The sequence below is a fragment of the Leuciscus leuciscus genome (genome assembly GCF_965113295.1).
Source record: "Leuciscus leuciscus genome assembly, chromosome: 4".
Taxonomy (NCBI): Eukaryota; Metazoa; Chordata; class Actinopteri; order Cypriniformes; family Leuciscidae; genus Leuciscus; species Leuciscus leuciscus.
In genome coordinates, this window is record NC_138728.1 from 30,496,653 (window position 1) to 30,516,328 (window position 19,676).

The 19,676-nt window shown below is 40.1% G+C and overlaps 1 protein-coding gene across 2 annotated transcripts in view; it reads left to right on the top strand.

The window, feature by feature from the left end:
• LOC309497634 (uncharacterized protein) overlaps nt 1–19,676 on the top strand; it is a 141,478-nt gene that overhangs the window by 8,251 nt on the left and 113,551 nt on the right. Inside the window, exon 3 of one of the 2 annotated variants that reach the window (XM_082167918.1) lies at nt 9,390–11,436. The exons of the other annotated variant lie outside the window; for it this stretch is intronic. Within the exon in view, the coding sequence (XP_082024044.1) occupies nt 9,390–11,140 (1,751 nt within the window). The 3' untranslated portion in view covers nt 11,141–11,436. Of the gene's footprint in view, nt 1–9,389; nt 11,437–19,676 lie in introns of those variants that run through there. 2 annotated transcript variants of the gene reach the window in all.

Below are 19,676 nucleotides of genomic sequence, written 5' to 3' on the forward strand. Positions count from 1 at the left end.
CAATGGTCATATAGGTCAACTTGCAGCATGTGTAACTTAGAAGAACGAATGACGAATAATTTTTTTCTGAGGTAAAGTTAGGCTGCTGTCTCAATTAAGTTACGTTTCAAATTGCCATAAGTTAATGGGTGTGCTAATGTTGTTTTCCTCAGCGTCTCAGCATAAGTACAGAGAAACGGGCTCCTATAATGCATTGCTAATGTTAGCATACGTCCATGTGAGCTGTTACGTTACTTTGCACGAGCATGCATAACTTTGTTCGACTGTCATGAATAACGTTATATGAAATGTCCATTGACATCAAGTACAAGTTATCCAAGCATAGATGAATCTTACCTGTCCAGGAGAAAATTAGCAACGTTGGCGTCTGTTTTAAAATTCTTCTCCGTTTTCAGCCGTCTCCATCTGTCAAAAGCATCTCCAATACAAATTCTGGTTTTATTTCGGACTTTGTCACGAAGAATTTCTGAATTGTAACGAGGTCTTTTGGATTTATTAACGTTAGACATTTTTATCCGACTAGAGTTAGGGTAGGTTAGAGCAAAGCTGGCAACCCGGATCCCGAAACACTACTGACTTCGTGATTGGTAGATGGTGGAGGGAGGCGCTTCAGGCCAAAACACAAAATGACAACATCAACATCAGTTGAGGGCTGCAAGTCCACTTTTTAAATGACAATATCCTAGCCATACTACTGTTGTCAGTGATATAAGTATTTGAAATGAACATGATTTCTTAATGTCTAGTGACATATTAGGGCAATTTTATGATTAATTGAAATATATTTCTTACATACGGTACCTTTAAGTGCTTGTATAGAGTTGGTGTATGTTAATTGGGCTTTATCTGATTACTGAAATTTTCATGTCAGTATTGTTTTGTTTTTTTGCGTAATACTGTTTTTATTGCATTTTCTTAAGTCAGTATTGTTTTATTTGCTGGAATACACGGTTTCATTTTCTGTGATTATACAGTATCAGTATAATGCTTTAAGAGCTCGCTCAAGTACTTCGGAGCCAAACCATTTAGTGCTTTGTAAGTAATCAGCAATATTTTAAAATGTATACAATGTTTAATAGGGAGCCAATGCAGTGTTGACAGAACTGGGCTAATATGGTCATACTTCCTGGTTCTGGTAAGAACTCGAGCTGCTGTGTTTTAGACCAGCTGTAATTTGTTTATTAAGCATGCAGGGCAACCACCCATAATAGCATTACAATAATCTAGCCTTGATGGCATGAACACATGAACTAATTGTTCCGCATTTGTCAATGAGAGCATATGACATAATTTGGATATATTTTTAAGATGGAAAAATGTGGTTTTACAGATACTAGACATGTGACTTTCAAATTAAATGTTGGTATTAAAGAGCACACCCAGGTTCCTAACCGACGATGAAGACTTGACAGAGCAGCCATCAAGTGTTAGACAGTATTCTAGGTTATTACGTTAGGACGTTTTTTGTCCAATAATTAGAATCTCTGTTTTTTCTGAATTAAGTAGTAGGAAATTACTAGTCAGCCAATTTTTTATATCAGCTATGCATTCCGTTAATTTTGTGAATTGGTAAGTTTCGTCAGTGAGTGAAGAAATATACAGCTGAGTATCATCAGCATAACAGTGAAAACTAATTCCATGCTTCCTAATGATATCTCCCAAGGGTAGCATGTACAGAGTGAAAAGCAACGGTCCTAGTACTGAGCCTTGTGGTACGCCATACTGAACTTTTGATCGATAAGACATCTCTTCATTTACTGCTACAAACTGATAATGGTCAGATAAGTATGATTTAAACCATGCTAATGCAATTCCATGCCAACATAATTTGAGTCTATTTAAAAGAATGTTGTGGTCAATAGTATCAAATGCAGCACTAAGATTGAGTAACACTAATAGCGAGATACAACCGCGATCGGATGATAGGAGCAAATTATTTGTAACTCTAATGAGAGCTGTCTCAGTACTATGGTACGGTCTAAATCCTGTCTGAAAATCCTTGCAGATACCATTTCTTTCTAAAAAGAAACATAGTTGTGAGGAAGACCGCCTTTTCTAGTATCTTTGACAGAAAAGATAGATTCAAAATCGGCCTGTAATTGACTAATTCTGTATGATCAAATTCAAGTTGTGTTTTTTTAACAAGCGGTTTAATCATTCATAGCCAGCTTAAACTTATACGTTTTTGGTATGTATCCTAATGACAAAGATGAATTAATGATATTAAGAAGAGGATCTATGACCTCTGGAAGAATCTCTTTCAATAGCTTAGTCGGTATAGGGTCTAACATACATGTTGTCGATTTAGATGATTTAACGAGTTTAGCGAATTCTTCCTCTTCTATAGCAATGAATGAATCTAATTTTTCCTTAGGGAGACTACAGTGCACTGCCTGATGCGATACTGTAGTAGACGGTTGCATGGTTATAATTTTCTCCCTGATATTATCAATCTTATAAGTGAAGTTCATAAAGTCATTACTGCTGTGCTGCTTGGAAACTTCTGGGCTTGAAGCTGGGCTTGAATCTGCTCATTTGTATGGATGTATATGTGTGTATATGCATGCATGTATATGAATGTATGTGTATGCAGGGTCCGAAATTAACTTTTTGGCTCACCTGCCACAGGGACTGGTAGATGAAAAAATCCACCAGCCAAGCATATTTTTTACCGGCCAAAATAATAAACAGCCTTTTTTTTCCACATATACATTAATTGCAGTACATTTAGGCCACATCCACACGAAGCCAGAGCTTTCCCTATCCGATATTTTTTTTTTTCGTTCAAAATTTTTTTTCCGTAAACGGCGTCGTCTCAAGAAATATCTGCGTACACACGAAACCACTGAAACCGACTCAAAACGATGTAGTATACATGCCAGACCAGTATGTGGCGCTGGAATTCTGCCACAGACATACACTAAAAACGGAGAAGAAGACTTGGAGCTCGCGCATAAACCTTGCGCGCTGTATACAACAATAATATTAGGCACAGTAGCTTCTTTTTTTCTTTTTTCTTTTTTAATCAAGAGCTTTGTTGAACAATATGAAAAACCATAAATGTAGTTGCTGTGACTTAACGGTGTCTGACTAGTTGACACTTGGTGTGATGACATCATCGTTTCGCAAAATATACGGATTGGCCGTACACACGAAAACGCAAGGGCGGCGTTTTCAGATTTATCCACCTTGGGACCCGGTTTCAAAAAATAGCGGTTTCAGTCTCCGAAAACGCCGGATCCGTGTGGACGAAACACCAATACGATAAAAAATGTATACGTATACAGCGAAACGCGTCTCCGTGTGGACAGGGCCTTAATTGAGATAATAAGGTATGATGTTGAATACAAACATAAAAAATTGTCCAGAGCAAAATTTGAAATGTATAATAATAAAAATCTATATATTGATCAAAATGTAATCAACTTTATTTGTAAAGCACTTATACAGGTGCTGGTCATATAATTAGAATATCATGAAAAAGTTGTTTTAATTCAGTAATTCCATTCAAAAAGTGAAACTTGAATATTATATTCATTCATTACACAGACTGCTATATTTTAAATGTTTATTTCTTTTAATTTTGATGATTATAACTGACAACTAATGAAAATCCCAAATTCAGTATCTCAGAAAATTAGAATATTACTTAAGACCAATACAAAAAAAGGATTTTTAGAAATGCTAGCCAACTGAAAAGTATTGGCCAGTGAACATGAAAAGTATGAGCATGTACAGCACTCAATACTTATTTGGGGTTCCTTTTGCCTGAATTACTGCAGCAATGCGGTGTGGCATAGAGTCGATCAGTCTGTGGCACTGCTCAGGTGTTATGAGAGCCCAGGTTACTCTGATAATGGCCTTCAGCTCTTCTGCATTGTTGGGTCTGGCGTATCGCATCTTCCTCTTCACAATACCCCATAGGTTTTCTATAGGGTTAAGGTCAGGCGAGTTTGCTGGCCAATTAAGAACAGGGATACCATGGCCCTTAAACCAGGTACTGGTAGCTTTGGCACTGTGTGCAGGTGCCAAGTCCTGTTGGAAAATGAAATCTGCATCTCCATAAAGTTGGTCAGCAGCAGGAAGCATGAAGTGCTCTAAAACTTCCTGGTAGACGGCTGCGTTGAACTTGGACCTCAGAAAACACAGTGGACCAACACCAGCGGATGACATGGCACCCCAAACCATCACTGACTGTGGAAACTTTACACTGGACTTCAAGCAACGTGGATTCTGTGCTTCTGATGCTGTGTCTTGTTCAAGAGTGGCTTGACACAAGGAATGCGACAGCTGAAACCCATGTCTTGCATACGTCTGTGCGTGGTGGTTCTTGAAAGTGAAAGTGAAAGTGAAAGTGACACGTTACGGCCAAGTATGGTACGGCCATACTTGGAATTTGACCTCTGCATTTAACCCATCCAAGTTAATGCACACACATTAGGAGCAGAGTAGTGAGTAGTTAACACACACACTGCAAACGTGAATACACACCCAGAGCAGCGGGCAGCCTTTGTGTGGCGCCCGGGGAGCGATTAGGGGTTAGGTGCCTTGCTCAAGGGCACCTCAGTCATTTCCCACCGGTTCTGGAATCGAACCAGCAACCTTTGGGTTACCAGTCCAACTCCCTAACCACTAGGCCATGACTGCCCAACAAAATCCATTCAAGCTTGAAGCACTGACTCCAGCTGCAGTCCACTCTTTGTGAATCTCCCCCACATTTTTGAATGGATTTTGTTTCACTATCCTCTCCAGGGTGCGGTTATCCCTATTGCTTGTACACTTTTTTTCTACCACATCTTTTCCTTCCCTTCGCCTCTCTATTAATGTGCTTGGACACAGAGCTCTGTGAACAGCCAGCCTCTTTAGCAATTACCTTTTGTGTCTTGCCCTCCTTGTGAAAGGTGTCAATGGTCGTCTTTTGGACAACTGTCAAGTCAGCAGTCTTCCCCATGATTGTGTAGCCTACAGAACTAGACTGAGAGACCATTTAAAGGCCTTTGCAGGTGTTTTGAGTTAATTAGCTGATTAGAGTGTGGCACCAGGTGTCTTCAATATTGAACCTTTTCACAATATTCAAATTTTCTGAGATACTGAATTTGGGGTTTTCATTAGTTGTCAGTTATAATCATCAAAATTAAAAGAAATAAACACTTGAAATATATCAGTCTGTGTGTAATGAATGTATACATTATACAAGTTTCACTTTTTGAATGGAATTACTGAAATAAATCAACTATATTATATGACCAGCACCTGTAGAAACTGTAGTTGACCAAAAGTGCTGTACAGAGTGCAAAAATGCCAAACAGTAGGCACACAATGAAAACAAATGAAACATGTCAGATATAATGAAGAAGAGTACATAGAAGTCAAAACAGAGCAACAAATGGTAAGACATGGAAGATGTGAGCATGGAACTAGTGCTCATAACAGTACATTTGAAGATTTTGGAAAAGGTTAAACTATCAGATGCTTAATCTAATGAACTTAAACCTCATCCGACTCCTCACTCTCTACCGCAATTACCCCTTTTGCATGGTCCATGAATTCTGGCCTCCTACTCCTGACAGAGTCTTGGTGCCACAGCATCACAGCTTTGCTTGGATCATACTCCCTGATCTCTGGAGAGGACAGCTGGACCATAAGGAGATCTGACAGTGTATCAGACTTTAGGTTGGAGCGCCAATCGGTTTTCACCTGTTTCATGGTACTAAAACCTCTTTCACAAGTGAGTAAATCATGGACTAATTTTAATTTTTGCAAACTATTTTAATACTACGTGAAGTTAGGATTCTGAATTAAGTGTAATGTTTCTCTACATATCAGAAATATACAGAGCCACATATATTATTAGAAATTAGAGCTGCAATTGTTGAAAGATTTTGATCTCGATTCAAATACCCATATTTTCCTAAATGACAACGATTTGTCTTAAACCTTTGTCAAGTGAGATCACAGTGAACATTTATATCTGCGTAGGCGCTGTCAGTAGCCACATTTACATGGTAATTTTTTGTTTCGATCAGAATGAAATCATTCTGATTTAGTATTGTCAAAATACCCGGTACTTCGGTACCAAGTCGGTACAAAAAAAATTTAACTGTTACGGTACCAGCTTTTCTTAAGTAGCTTTTCTTCGGGTTAATCCGGTTCTTGATGCGCTGTCTGAAAGGTGCACAGTTGCGTCCTTTTCATAAAAACACTGAGACATGGCGACCTGCGTCTCTAATGTGGTATGGAAATATGGAAATATTTTGGATTAGGCTAATGTCACGTTGACATAAGGGGCCGTGTTCACACAGCGTGTTTTTTGCGCGTACAAATTCGTAATTTCAAATGTAGGTGCGCGGCAAGCGCGCTCATAATAGAAGCGACGCAGTGCACTTGTTTTCCAGGCGCCCCTCTGTTCATGGTTGCATAGCAACAATAGACGCCACGGGAGAGCAAGTGCTAATAAACATTTTATTACATTACTATTTTGTTATGAACATTCACCCGCCAGTGTGGCGGATAGCCTTTTGAGATTTACTCGCTAAACGGAAAATCTACCCGCATTTGGCGTTTGGTGGGTGTTAATTTCAGACCCTGTGTGTATGTATGTATGTATGTGTATATTTACACTCCTGAACAAAATCTTAAGATCGGGGGAAACATTGCAAGTATTTGCATTTCGCGCTGGTGAATCATGACCGGGTTGTACCGCTAGTAGTAGAAGTACTGCTTCAAAATGCCAAAAGAGGAAACAGGAGCAAGAGACAACAAATAGAGAGTAGGCAATTTAAACATTATTTGCATTTAAACTCAAACAGGCTGTTCATCAGCTGATCAAAAGTTTAAGACCATAGCCCAAAAAATAAAGCCACAACAGAACTAAAAGTGTCAAAAAAGGACTCCATAGTGAGTAGCCCCACAGTTCTTGTTGTTCACTTCAAACACTTGTTTCGGCATGCTTGATGCGACTGTTTCCAGGAGGCTGGTGGGAACGTTGCTCCATGTGGTGAAGATGGCTTCACGAAGGGCATCCACGATCTGGAACTGACGTCCGTTTTTGTAAACTTCCCTTGCCATCCATCCCCAAATGTTCTCAATGGGATTTAGATCAGGGGAACATGCAGGATGGTCCAAAAGAGTTTCACATTGAAGAAAAAAGCACCCCAGATCATGATGGAGCCTCCTCCACTGTGCTGCGTAGAAAACATCTCCGGTGGGATCTCCCTATCCAACCAGTAATGTTGGAAGCCATCAGGACCATCGAGGTAAAAAAAATTCTCGTCAGAGAATAAAACTTTCTTCCACCTTTCGATGTCTCATGTTTGGTGCTCCCTTGCAAATTCCAAACGGGCAAGTTTGTGGCGTGGGAGGAGACGTGGCCTTTGAAGACAGTTTTTGTTCTTGAAGCCCTTCTCTCGCAGATGACGTCTTATGGTTATTGGGCTGCAGTCAGCATCAGTAAGGGCGTTCATTTGGGTCGAGGATAGACCTGTGTCTGCACGAACAACCCGTCGGATCCTCCTGCTCAGTTCAGGTGAAATTTTTTTGGGTCTACCACTTGACTTTTTTTGTCCCATAACTCTTAGAATCTTTTAAGAAATGTAAAATGACTCTCTTACTGCGTCCAACCTTGGCAGCAATGGCACGTTGCAAGAGCCCTTGCTTGTGCAGCTCAACAATCCTGCCACGTTCAAAGAGAGAAAGCCTTTTTGCCTTTGCCATCAGGAGATTGTGACAGTAGGACTGCCTGAAGAACAATGACATGAAAGCCATATTTTTGTGCAGATTTTACCTTTTTACGGCTATGGTCTTAAACTTTTGATCAGATATAAATCAATTAAAAATACAATTTGGCCAGTGGAAAAGATTGAGAACAACTTTCTCTGCAATGTATTTTACACTATTTTTTTTATTTATTCAAAAACAAGACAAGGATAGGCTACTAAATGATTTTTATCAATGATACTGTAACGGCACATCCGTATTTCATATTTTCCTAATGTCTTGTACCGTTAAACATGGTATCACGTGGATGAATAATCATATGCAAATGATTTCCAAATGAGGATATGCATAGTAAAACTACGCGTTGTAAGCTCCATATACGGTTATTTCAGGGAGGAGACGTGTGCGCGCAATTTTCCGCTGACTGGGATTTATAAAAGGAATCTTGCACAGGTTCTGGCATACGAACGGTTTTATAAGTCTGAATATTTTCTGGCGTGCGCCATTTTTGGCTTTCGGGCGCACGTACACTTTTAGTAAGGATCCTACGCACAGTTTTGTAAATGAGACCCCTGATATACTCACAGCGAAGTTCTTTGCTTGGGGGTAAAAAGAAGTATGAAATACAAGACCAACGGAATACTGCTAGTGAACATCCCGATGTGCTGCATGCTTTTCTCTCAATAACAAGTTAAACACAAAACAGTTATGACAGCAGTTTAGAAAGCATAGAGCCATACAGATATGTTTGCACAAGCTCTGCAATTAGACAGATCAGTAATGTCATGTTAATTTATATAACACTTTATACAATAGATTTCTTTAAAGCAAGCAGCTTTATAGTATTATACGTGGGAAACTGTGTCGTTTTCAATTAGAATTACAGTTTAATTTCATATTATAAAACGGCTCTCAATATGTGTACTTGTGGACATCTGACCTCGATGGACCAAACAGATGAAATGGAGAAAAAGAGAAGAAAAGAAACTCATCAAAGAATGCGAAGCCTCAGCGCACAACTACCTATTAAGTAATTGCTGCAGACCAATGGTAGTTTGAAGGTGTTTACCAGCTAGAGCGAACTTTTCCACAAAGTTCCCGAAACTATCTCCAAATGAACTTCGTTATGGCCTGATTTTGCTTCAATTTACATCACACCAGTTTGCTCTTTGAATTCACTTGAAGTATATCTGGTTCTTTAAAGGCTGAAATGTTTTTTGTTTTTTTTAACAAAAGTATTCATTTTGAAAAGGAAAAAAAAACAAAGATGATCACTTACATGTCGACTGTAAATTATATGGTATTTAAGACTCTTGTTTTCTCTTTGCATCTGTGTGAGAGAAACACAGATCGCTCTAAGCCAAGCTGTGGAAAAACAGAGGACCTAATACTGAGCCCAGTGGCACACCATCCTTGTGTTTGAGATTTTCATTGTTTGATGAGTGGTAGCATTTAGATAGGACTTAAATCATGGTCATTTTTGTCCACAAATGCCAACATAATTCTCAAGAGACTCAAGATAATGCCATGGTCTATGTTGTTGAAAGATCTAATAGCACTTAAAGAGAGCTGTAACTGCTGTAGCTGTAAGTGCAGTTTCTGTATTATGATGGAGCATAAATCTTTGAAGCCATTCAACTGTGGTTAACTTGTATTTGTCTCTTTCACCTTAGACCTGATGCCATTGAAAGAAGAGATTGAAGTTCTGAATGATATGGAAGATAAATATGATGATTTCATAACTGGAGAAAAATTGTTTAGTTGCTCACAGACTCCCTTACTAAAAAGAGCAGAAAAGACAAGACCTTGTATTGATTTTACCTGCCTTCAGTGTGGAAAGTTTTTCAGTCAACGTGGAAGCCTTACAGTCCACATGAGAATTCACACTGGAGAGAAGCCTTTCACCTGCCAACAATGTGGAAAGAGTTTCACTCAAAAAGGAAGCCTTAAAGTCCACATGAAAATTCACACTGAAGAGAGCTCATTAACATGCCAACAGTGTGGAAAAAGTTTCAAGCAAAAAGCAAACCTTACAAACCATATGAAGGTTCACACTGAAAAGAGCTATTTTACCCACCATCAGACAGGAACTAGAAAAGATTTCACCTGCCCTCAGTGTGGAAGGTGTTTCAGTCAACAAGAAAACCTAAAAGTCCACATGAGAATTCACACTGGAGAGAAGCCTTTCACCTGCCAACAATGTGGGAAAAGTTTTACTCGAAAAGGAAGCCTTAAAGTCCACATGAGAGTTCACACTGAAGAGAGCTCATTCACCTGCCAACAGTGTGGAAAAAGTTTCACGAAAAAAGCAAACCTTACAGTCCACATGAGAGTTCACACCGAAAAGAGCTCTTTTACCTGCCATCAGTGTGGGAAAAAATTTATAAGGAAAGGACTCCTTAATTCCCACATGAGAGTTCACACTGGAGAGAAGCCTTTCACATGCCCTCAATGTGGATTAAGCTTCGCTCAAAAAGGAAACCTTAACAAGCACATGAGAATTCACACTGGAGAGAAGCCTTTCACCTGCAAACTGTGTGGAAAATGTTTCCTTCATAAAGGAAGCTTTGAAAGCCACATGAGAGTTCACTCTGGAGAGAAACCTTTCACCTGCCCTCAGTGTGGAAAGAGTTTTACACATAAACAATCTCTTAATTCCCACTTGAGAATTCACAATGGAGAGAAGCCTCACACTTGCAAACTGTGTTGGAAGAGTTTCATTGAGAAAGGAAGCCTTAAAGTTCACATGAGAATTCACACTGGAGAGAGTCCTTTCACCTGCCAACAGTGTGGACAGAGTTTCACTCAAAAAGGAAACCTTAAAAAACACATGAGAATTCACACTCGAGAGAAGCTACACGCATGTGAACAGTGTGGAAAGAGTTTCAGATTGACCCTTAATTCCCATGTGAAGATTCAATGTGGAATGAGTTCTCCAGACATGAAACACTTTGACAGGCACACAATTTTTCACTCCAGAGAGATGCCTTTTAAATGCCACCAGTGTGGAAAGAGTTTTCTATTCAATAAAAACCTTGAGATTCACATGAGGCTTCACACTGGAGAGAAGCCTTTCATGCGTCTTCAGCACGAAAAGAGTTTCACATATCAAAGAGACTTGAAACATGATTTCCAAACTCATTCTGCAAAGAAACGGCAGTGTTCTGAGGGTGGTAATAAGTTTAGAAAAAGGAGCAATAATCACTTGCACCTTCACTCTGGTGAAAGGCCATTTAATTGTGTTCAGTGTGATAAAACATTTATTTTGCCATTACACTTACAGATACACCTGAAAAGTCATGCATATGTGAGACCCTATTCTTGTTCTTTGTGCGGAAAGAGTTTCAAATGGCTTGGCCATTTAAAATGGCACCAGAAAATACGTATGTGTGTAAAACTAAGACTGCGTTCACACTGCAGCTGAATGTGAGCCAGATCTGAACATTCCTTATAGTCACACAGCCTGTTTTAAGTTCTGAGCTATAAATCACTGTTATAGTGTGAAAATGTACTTGCACTAGTTAACAGAAGCACACAGTTCCAACAAACTACTTGCACAACCACTGCTCAAGAACCACTGACAGCTTATGGTTCTTCTGTATTTTGTGGGTTTAGCTTTCAGAGCAAAAGGAGTTACCTCTATCCATTTAGCAGTTTTTCAATCTTATTGTGTCAAATTTAAATAAATAAACCTGTTACACACAGTAGTGGCCAAAAGTGTTGTGCGGTCTTGGAAAATCTTTATTCAAATTATTAAACATTTTTTAAAGATTTTGTAAGCATAATATGTTGATGTGTTTGGAGTCAATAGTTTAATTTGTGATAACACAATGAAACATGCCAAATTGTGCTGACATTATTTTTGTCCAGGCTGTTACAAAGAAAAAATTAACACATGCAAAAACAAAAGAGAACCAATGAAATATTAAGTGATTATGCTGTAGTCAATCTATGCTTTTGCTGTGAGCTTTTTGTTTTTCTATATTTTTTTGTGTTTAATGAAGGATATCACTTGTCAACAGATGAATTATAAGGCGTTATAACAAACAATTAAACCAAGCAAGCAAGAGTGAGTTTTTTCAAAGTCTGCATGACGCAACCGAGAATTTCTGTCGAAGTGAATGTAGGGAGACTGGACTCATGCATTCGTAGTCATGCAATTTTGGTTATGAGTGAAAGAACCTTTGGGCCAGGGGGTGTCAAACTCAGCTCCTTGGAGGGCCACCGTCCTGCAGAGTTTAACTCCAACCCTAATTAAACACACCTGAACAAACTAATTAATGTCTTCGGTATTACTAGAGACTTCCAGGCATGTGTTGTGAAGCTCATTGGAGTTAAACTCTGCAAGACAGTGACCCTCCCAGGAACTGAGATTTTCAAATCAGACTCTTCAAGTTGAACAGACCTGAAGCATTGCTTACTGAAATCATGTGACTTTGGTAGTTTGATACATGCTCCGAACCACTGATTTGAAGATTCGTAAAGGTTTCAAAGCTTCATGAAGCAGTGTTTCAAAAGCACCCATCACTAGATTTCTTGAAGTGTTCTCTACTTTCAATCCCTTAAAGGTGGGGTAAGTCGTTTTTGAAATATGCTGTTTGGCCAATGTTGATATTTGAAATCAACCCAAACAAACAAACCCTTCTTCATTGCTCCGCCTCTAAACCAACAATCCTACCAGCCCTGCTCCGAGTCGATCCCCTGCAAGCGAGTCGAGTGCACTAATAATTATGGTATACACCGCATTCACTAGCAGTCGTCAGCGCGACTCTCACTAACTGGCCTTCGTTACGCATGCAATCCAAGAGAGGATGTTTGTTTATCATAGCAGAAGCGCAACAGAATAATGTTTAACGAAAAATAAAGCGCAGATGATGAACGAATGACAAGGAAGCACAAAAAATTAACGTACAATACACAATAGTAATTACAAACAAGTGTTTGTTGTTAGTTGCCAGCACAGCAGCTCCAGACACTCAAACCTAGTGTTTGTTTTCTGTGTCTGTTTTCAGGCCTTCCCACTTAGCTCTCTCCGGCGCTGGACAGCGTTTCTAATATTAACACGGGTCCTAAAGCTCTTGCCCATACATAACCCTTTTCTCTTTTGTATTGCGTCTCATCTCTATTTCTGCAGTCTTTCTTCAGTTCAAATCTCCCCTTTGCTCGTTCTCTCTCCTCCACTGTCATACACCCCAACCATATCACCCCTGGCCCTAATGCTGATTGGCTAAACATTTGTTGTTGCGGTGGACTGACTAACTTCCAAACAGCATATTTCCAAAACTACTTAACCCACCTTTAAAGATGAACTGAACTGAAATAATCAACATTGATAACGTGTTGTTTATGACAATTAAAAGTAAATTACACAAACATTTTTTGTAAAAAATATCAATACAGCTTTTTTTTAAGCAACACAAAAATTGCGTTTGTTAGTATAAGAACGCTGGCAATTCTGATGACGTCACTGGCATGGTAGGACCTGCAAAGGTATATAGGCAGCTGCAGCTGCAGGTCCTATACACACGAAAATTAGTAATTTTAATGGCATGGCTTACGCATTTGAGCCTGTGAGGGACAGGCCAGTAGTATCTGACTACCACCACATGGAGGACGATCAGTTTCAGGCTCCACCTACAGTACAGGATCGTTTGGGGGGAAGTGACTGGTGTGGGTGTGGCCGCTGCCGGAGCATGGACACTGCACCGGAATCGATCATTTGCAGAGAGGTCAACCTGGAACATTTATTGATCGACGAAAAATGCATCACCATGCACCGTTCATTTCGGATGCTGTGCGGTGAGAGAGACGTGTTGGAGGTGGCTATGCTATCTCTAAGGGATGTCCGAGCTGAGACGCTGGAGCGCCCCATAAGTAGCAGGTATGTAACAGTGTATTTTATGAATTGGCGACTGGGCTAGGCTAGGCTAACTTGTTATATCCTTTTCTCAGACTGTTTAGGTTAACAGCGTGCCGGCAGTTCACTCTTTGGACGAGGGGGCATTTGGGAAGAAGGAATAGGATCCCGATCCCATCCTGTGCAGTGAACTACATCAGGGATCTTTTCCCCTCAGCCGAATATCAAGGATTCGAGTATGCGTTGGACTTGTAGTCAATTTTAATAATAAAACATTTGATGTCAGACGCGTCATGTACATGTAAAGTCACCATTTTATTGGATAATATAAAATAACTGAAAAGTAACTTTACTAAGCATATAGAAAAAAAACATTTGAACTGATATTGCCTAAAGTAATATGGTTATGCAGTAGGAGGACTATTATAGATGAACATAAATATATGTAGGAATAAGAGTTAGTATAGATAATAAATTATACATTATTTATATATATATATATATATATATATACACTCACCTAAAGGATTATTAGGAACACCATACTAATACTGTGTTTGACCCCCTTTCGCCTTCAGAACTGCCTTAATTCTACGTGGCATTGATTCAACAAGGTGCTGAAAGCATTCTTTAGAAATGTTGGCCCATAGGATAGGATAGCATCTTGCAGTTGATGGAGATTTGTGGGTTGCACATCCAGGGCACGAAGCTCCCGTTCCACACCCCACACCATTACACCACCACCACCACCCTGCACAGTGGTAACAAGGCACGATGGATCCATGTTCTCACCAGTGATGGGAATAACGGCGTTATAAATAAACGGCGTTACTAACGGCGTTATTTTTTTCAGTAACGAGTAATCAAACTAATTACTGCTTCCTCCATTACAACTGCTCACTGAAGCGGTTTTCATCCGAGTAGGCTCTCTCTCAGCCATAGGAGCTGCAAAGTTTTTTCTCTGGTGTGTGAGTGTTTATGAGGCGCGGGACTCGACAAAAGCGAGGCGAATGCCGCGAGCGTGCTTGACAGTGCGCGAGAGAGACCGATTGTGTCCGAGAACGCGCGCGACAGAGACCGAATGTGTCCGAGCATAAATATTTCATTTATAAATAAATTACACATATCAGCATTTGAATAATATCTGTAGCATATTGGTATCATATGCAATGTTTTAATTAGTTTATATAACATAAACTCCAAAATAACCTGCAGGGAACGTTCAAACATAGTTGTTTGACGGTTGTGAGCACGTGCGGCAAACACGACTAGAATTTGGCTAAAATAACCTCTGATGATGACATTCTCTGTAGGTTATAAAAATAAACCCCCAAAAGATTATATTGTATTATTATTATTTATGTTGATACATTGTTCAGTATTATATTGAGAGCACTTTTTGTTAAACTTACTATTGTGAGGAAGAAAATACTTCAAGTAGGCTATACAGAATGTGTACCAGTTGTAAAGGTGTGTGAGTTTTATCATTTTAATTATATGCACTAGTGTATGTATATATATTTATTAGGCTACTATTTATTTATTTTTGGTACATTTCTTAAAGGGACACTTCAGCCATTTGCATTAAGCTTTGTATTGTTAGAAACCCAGTCATATATTATAATAAACGTGGATTTTTCATTAATTTTTCCCTGAGATGGGAGAAATAAGGATTTAAGTGTTTTACTTCCTGCTTATTATGACGTAAAAATCATCATTTTGCGTCATAATAAGCAGGAAGTCACATTTCATTGAAAAGTGTACAGACTACAAACACTAGCTCCTCATTATTCCAGGGGGCGGGACCCGCTCACGCTACAGGCCTATTACAGATCAGTGGGTGGGACTTCACTTTCTGAAACTAAAAGCAATATCCTCCATCTTGTTTGGAAGCTAAGCTAACAGGCACTGTGGAGCCAGCTGTGAAGATATGACAATAGCGGAGGGTAACGTTACTCAATATGATGTAGAAGAAGAGGATTTCGGAAGTCTGATGCTCGAATCAGGTGTTTGTGGCTACCTTTACAAGCCGCATAGCGAAGAGCAGCCGAGGCAGAAGACCTGCCTGTCGCGGACGAGAAGCCCAGACTGGCTCGAGCTGGGGGCGGACTGGTGGCGCCGGTGATCTCACTATGCAACTACGAACACAGAGATAGAGTCCGTCTGCTGCAAAAAATTTAAACGATGCCAATTTCTCCTGGACGAAATCTCTGAATCAGACGAGGACACGGACGTTTGTGTTGTGAACCATCCTAGTTTCGCACCGCATCTGACTGAACATCCCGGTAACGTTACCATGCAATAATACACCACTTCGAAAGAAATACAAATGAGGAGTAATTCACTAATGAGTTCGCCAACTAACTAACGTTAGACATTTTGTGTGAAATGAATTTCAAGCTCCGGTGGTAGCTAGCCTTATAGACGGATGAGTGATTCATATGCTGTTCTGGATTAGTGGGAGTGGCTTGCGCAGCTGTGCAATGTGGTGCATTGTGGGAGTTGTTGTCTTTCATACAAATGCGTCCTGAAGTTACTTTCTTTCTTTCCTCGGTCAAGAAGGCACCAAATTCAAAATGTATTTTACATTTCGACTACATATATGACCCACTTTCAATAAAGATCAATGTTCCCATGGGTGAAATGCTCCTTTAAGAAGCATAATTTATTTTTAGACTTATTTGTTGGCCAGTTGTGGTCTGTGCAATAAATACTAAAAGGTCTAAACCATCTATTGTTTTATTGTTGCACTATAGTAATGATAATATTTTAATATTTAAGTTAATAGGTGTCTCTCACATTGTCCCATAGCAACATTAAAATAGTGTAGATTAGTGTACAATGTTTTATAATAATAAGATGTTCTATTTAGTGTCAATTTCATTCATTTAACATTTCATATTGTGGGTATCCAAGAAATGTCTTATATTTAAACTTTTTTTTAAGTAACGCAATAGTTACTTTCCCTGGTAATTAGTTACTTTTGTAATGATGTAATTCAGTTACTAACGCAGTTACTTTTTGTGAGAAGTAACAAGTAACTATAACTAATTACTTTTTTTAAGTAACTTACCCAACACTGGTTCTCTGTGTACGCCAAATTCTGACTCTACCATCTGAATGTCTCAACAGAAATCGAGACTCATCAGACCAGGCAACATTTTTCCAGTCTTCAACTGTCCAATTTTGGTGAGCTCGTGCAAACTGTAGCCTCTTTTTCCTATTTGTAGTGGAGATGAGTGGTACCCGGTGGGGTCTTCTGCTGTTGTAGCCCATCCGCCTCAAGGTTGTGCATGCTGTGGCTTCACAAATGCTTTGCTGCATACCTCGGTTGTAACGAGTGGTTATTTCAGTCAAAGTTGCTCTTCTATCAGCTTGAATCAGTCGGCCCAGTCTCCTCTGACCTCTAGCATCAACAAGGCATTTTCGCCCACAGGACTGACGCATACTGGATGTTTTTCCCTTTTCACACCATTCTTTGTAAACCCTAGAAATGGTTGTGCGTGAAAATCCCAGTAACTGAGCAGATTGTGAAATACTCAGACCGGCCCGTCTGGCACCAACAACCATGCCACGCTCAAAATTGCTTATCACCTTTCTTTCCCATTCTGACATTCAGTTTGGAGTTCAGGAGATTGTCTTGACCAGGACCACACCCCTAAATGCATTGAAGCAACTGCCATGTGATTGGTTGATTAGATAATTGCATTAATGAGAAATTGAACAGGTGTTCCTAATAATCCTTTAGGTGAGTGTATATATATATATATATATATATATAAAATGTATATTGTAGGGATTATACAGTATATGTTAAATGTGATTTTGATTTGACGGTTTACTGTTTCCTACTTAGTGAACCGGCTAAGGTGTTGTGCCACAGAATGCTCTTTGTCCGGTTTGGTAAGCCCTCTGTGTTGGCCCAAGGTAGGGTGAGTTTCCTGTTTCTGTTCCTGTAGGGTAGCCTGTATGGTGCTGGACTCCCTCCGTCTTAAGATGGCTCCATTGACGATATCCTTTCGGAAACTGTAGGCTTTCTGCTCATTTATTTGTGCCACCACGTACTGACCGGCAGCCTTTGAAAATTGTTGCCTAAATCTGTGTCCACCTGTCTTGGTTGTTGCCCGCTCTCTCTCTATGTTGATGTTGTTGTCCAGTGCAGCCAGGCGAAGACGCGCTTCAAAGCTTTCATAGCTGAAGGCCTTTCTCTTTGTTGCATACTTATTATAAAGAGCATGAACACTCTCTAATTCACCTGTGTGGATGCCCTCTGTCACCCTGTCAAGATTTTGGAGGAGCTGCCTGTTCAGGACAACCTTTTGGAGGCTATTAAAGGCTGCAGAGTCAGGACGGAGCCACGGGCGCCTGCTCTCCTCATCTGGGGTGTAGGAAGGCTGGTCACATTTTGTTATTGTTTCCCCGGTCACCCACTCATGAACATTTGTTATGTGGTGTAGCAGAGATATCCACCTTTCCCTGAGTCTTACTCTATCTCCCCACAAGAGGAAACAGAATACCACAAGTGATTAGTTATCATCCGGATCCACTCAGTCAGATCAGGATTTTTGCATCTTAAAATTTTCTTTTTTACATTCTTGACAATGTGCCACAGATCATACTTATGTTTGATTTCCTGGTGTTTCTCTCTTAGTACCTTCTGCACAGATGGGTGGCAGTCAGTGGCCAACACAGAGATGGAGACTCCGTGGTCCGCAAGCTTGGCCTGGCATCTCTCCATACCCTCTACCTCGAGCCAGTAGCTATTTTTCACGTCAGTCACCCGCACAGTTTCCTGAGCCACGATCATCTTTGATTCTGTGTCAAACAGAGAGTAGGTGCCTAAGGTTGCATTATAGCCTGGGCTGTCATACCGTGAGACAGTGATCGGCTTCTCACTCACAGCACTCATGACCCCCTCATTGTGGATAGCCCAGGCATAGTTGACCTCCGGTATGACGTAGGCTTTCTGGATCTTATACCACTGCCTCTCTGACATGGCCTCCAAACCAATTGTTTCGCATACCTCTAGGAAAGGACTGCACTCATTCCCCTGTCACAAACACAGCAGCCGGAACAGTGATGTTGCACTCCATGACTCCCCTGATTTGATTTTGTGAATGCCAAATGTAATTATGGCCATCCACACAGTGTGTTTTTACAGTCACCCCAAAACCACTGTTGGACAAAGCTGGTGGTTCTTCTAGGCATTTGCCACAACCCTCCCAGTGACACATATAAAACAACATTAACAACTGCTTGTTAGAGACAATGCTTTTTCTGTGCTCAATACAGTTTTTGTCTTCCTCCTCTTCCTCCTCTGCATCACTGCAACTGGCACTGTCATCACTCGAGAAAGAAAAGTCCTCATCGTGGTCCTCAAAGGACACCTCATCCTCTTCTACTTCAGTGCAGCTTTGCTCAAATGACACTTCCTGAGTGTGCTGTGGTGTTGAGGTTCTGGGGACTGATTTGTTGTCAGGGTGGCCAAAATGTTCCATAGCAGGGCAATAGAGATGGTCATTGATGAGTGTTGTAATGTTGACCAGGTCATCAGTTAGTGTAGCTATGCTCCTAAACTGCTTTTTCCTGCCCTCATGAATGTTCTCCTCAACTATGTCTGTCTGGGTACCAACAACAGATAAATTGACACTAGCTTCACAGAGTATGTCCTGATCTTCCTCATCCCTGTCACTCACTGTTTCACTGCCCACTGTAGACATGCAGGCCTGCTTGATCTGAGAGAGGGGAGGAGGGGGGGATTTGTAAGGAGCTCTAAGAAACCATTTATGCACTACACATTTACGAACTAATACACATTGTGCTGATAAACTACTAGTAATTGTTTGCTTGTGGTTTGTTATGTTTCCTAATGTATTATAACGCACCAATTAATTTTGTCTCAAAATATTGCATACAATACAAAATTGTGTCCAAAAAATGCATTAGATTGTATTTGCAATGTACATAGGCAATTATTAATGGAGCAATAGTGGTTCATGGTGTTATAAGAGGGAAATGTGGTGGGAGGTTGGAGGGCTGTAGCCTGTCATGCACATTATGCGTTTTAGTAAATAGAGACTGCTTATATATGTCGTGTGCATTT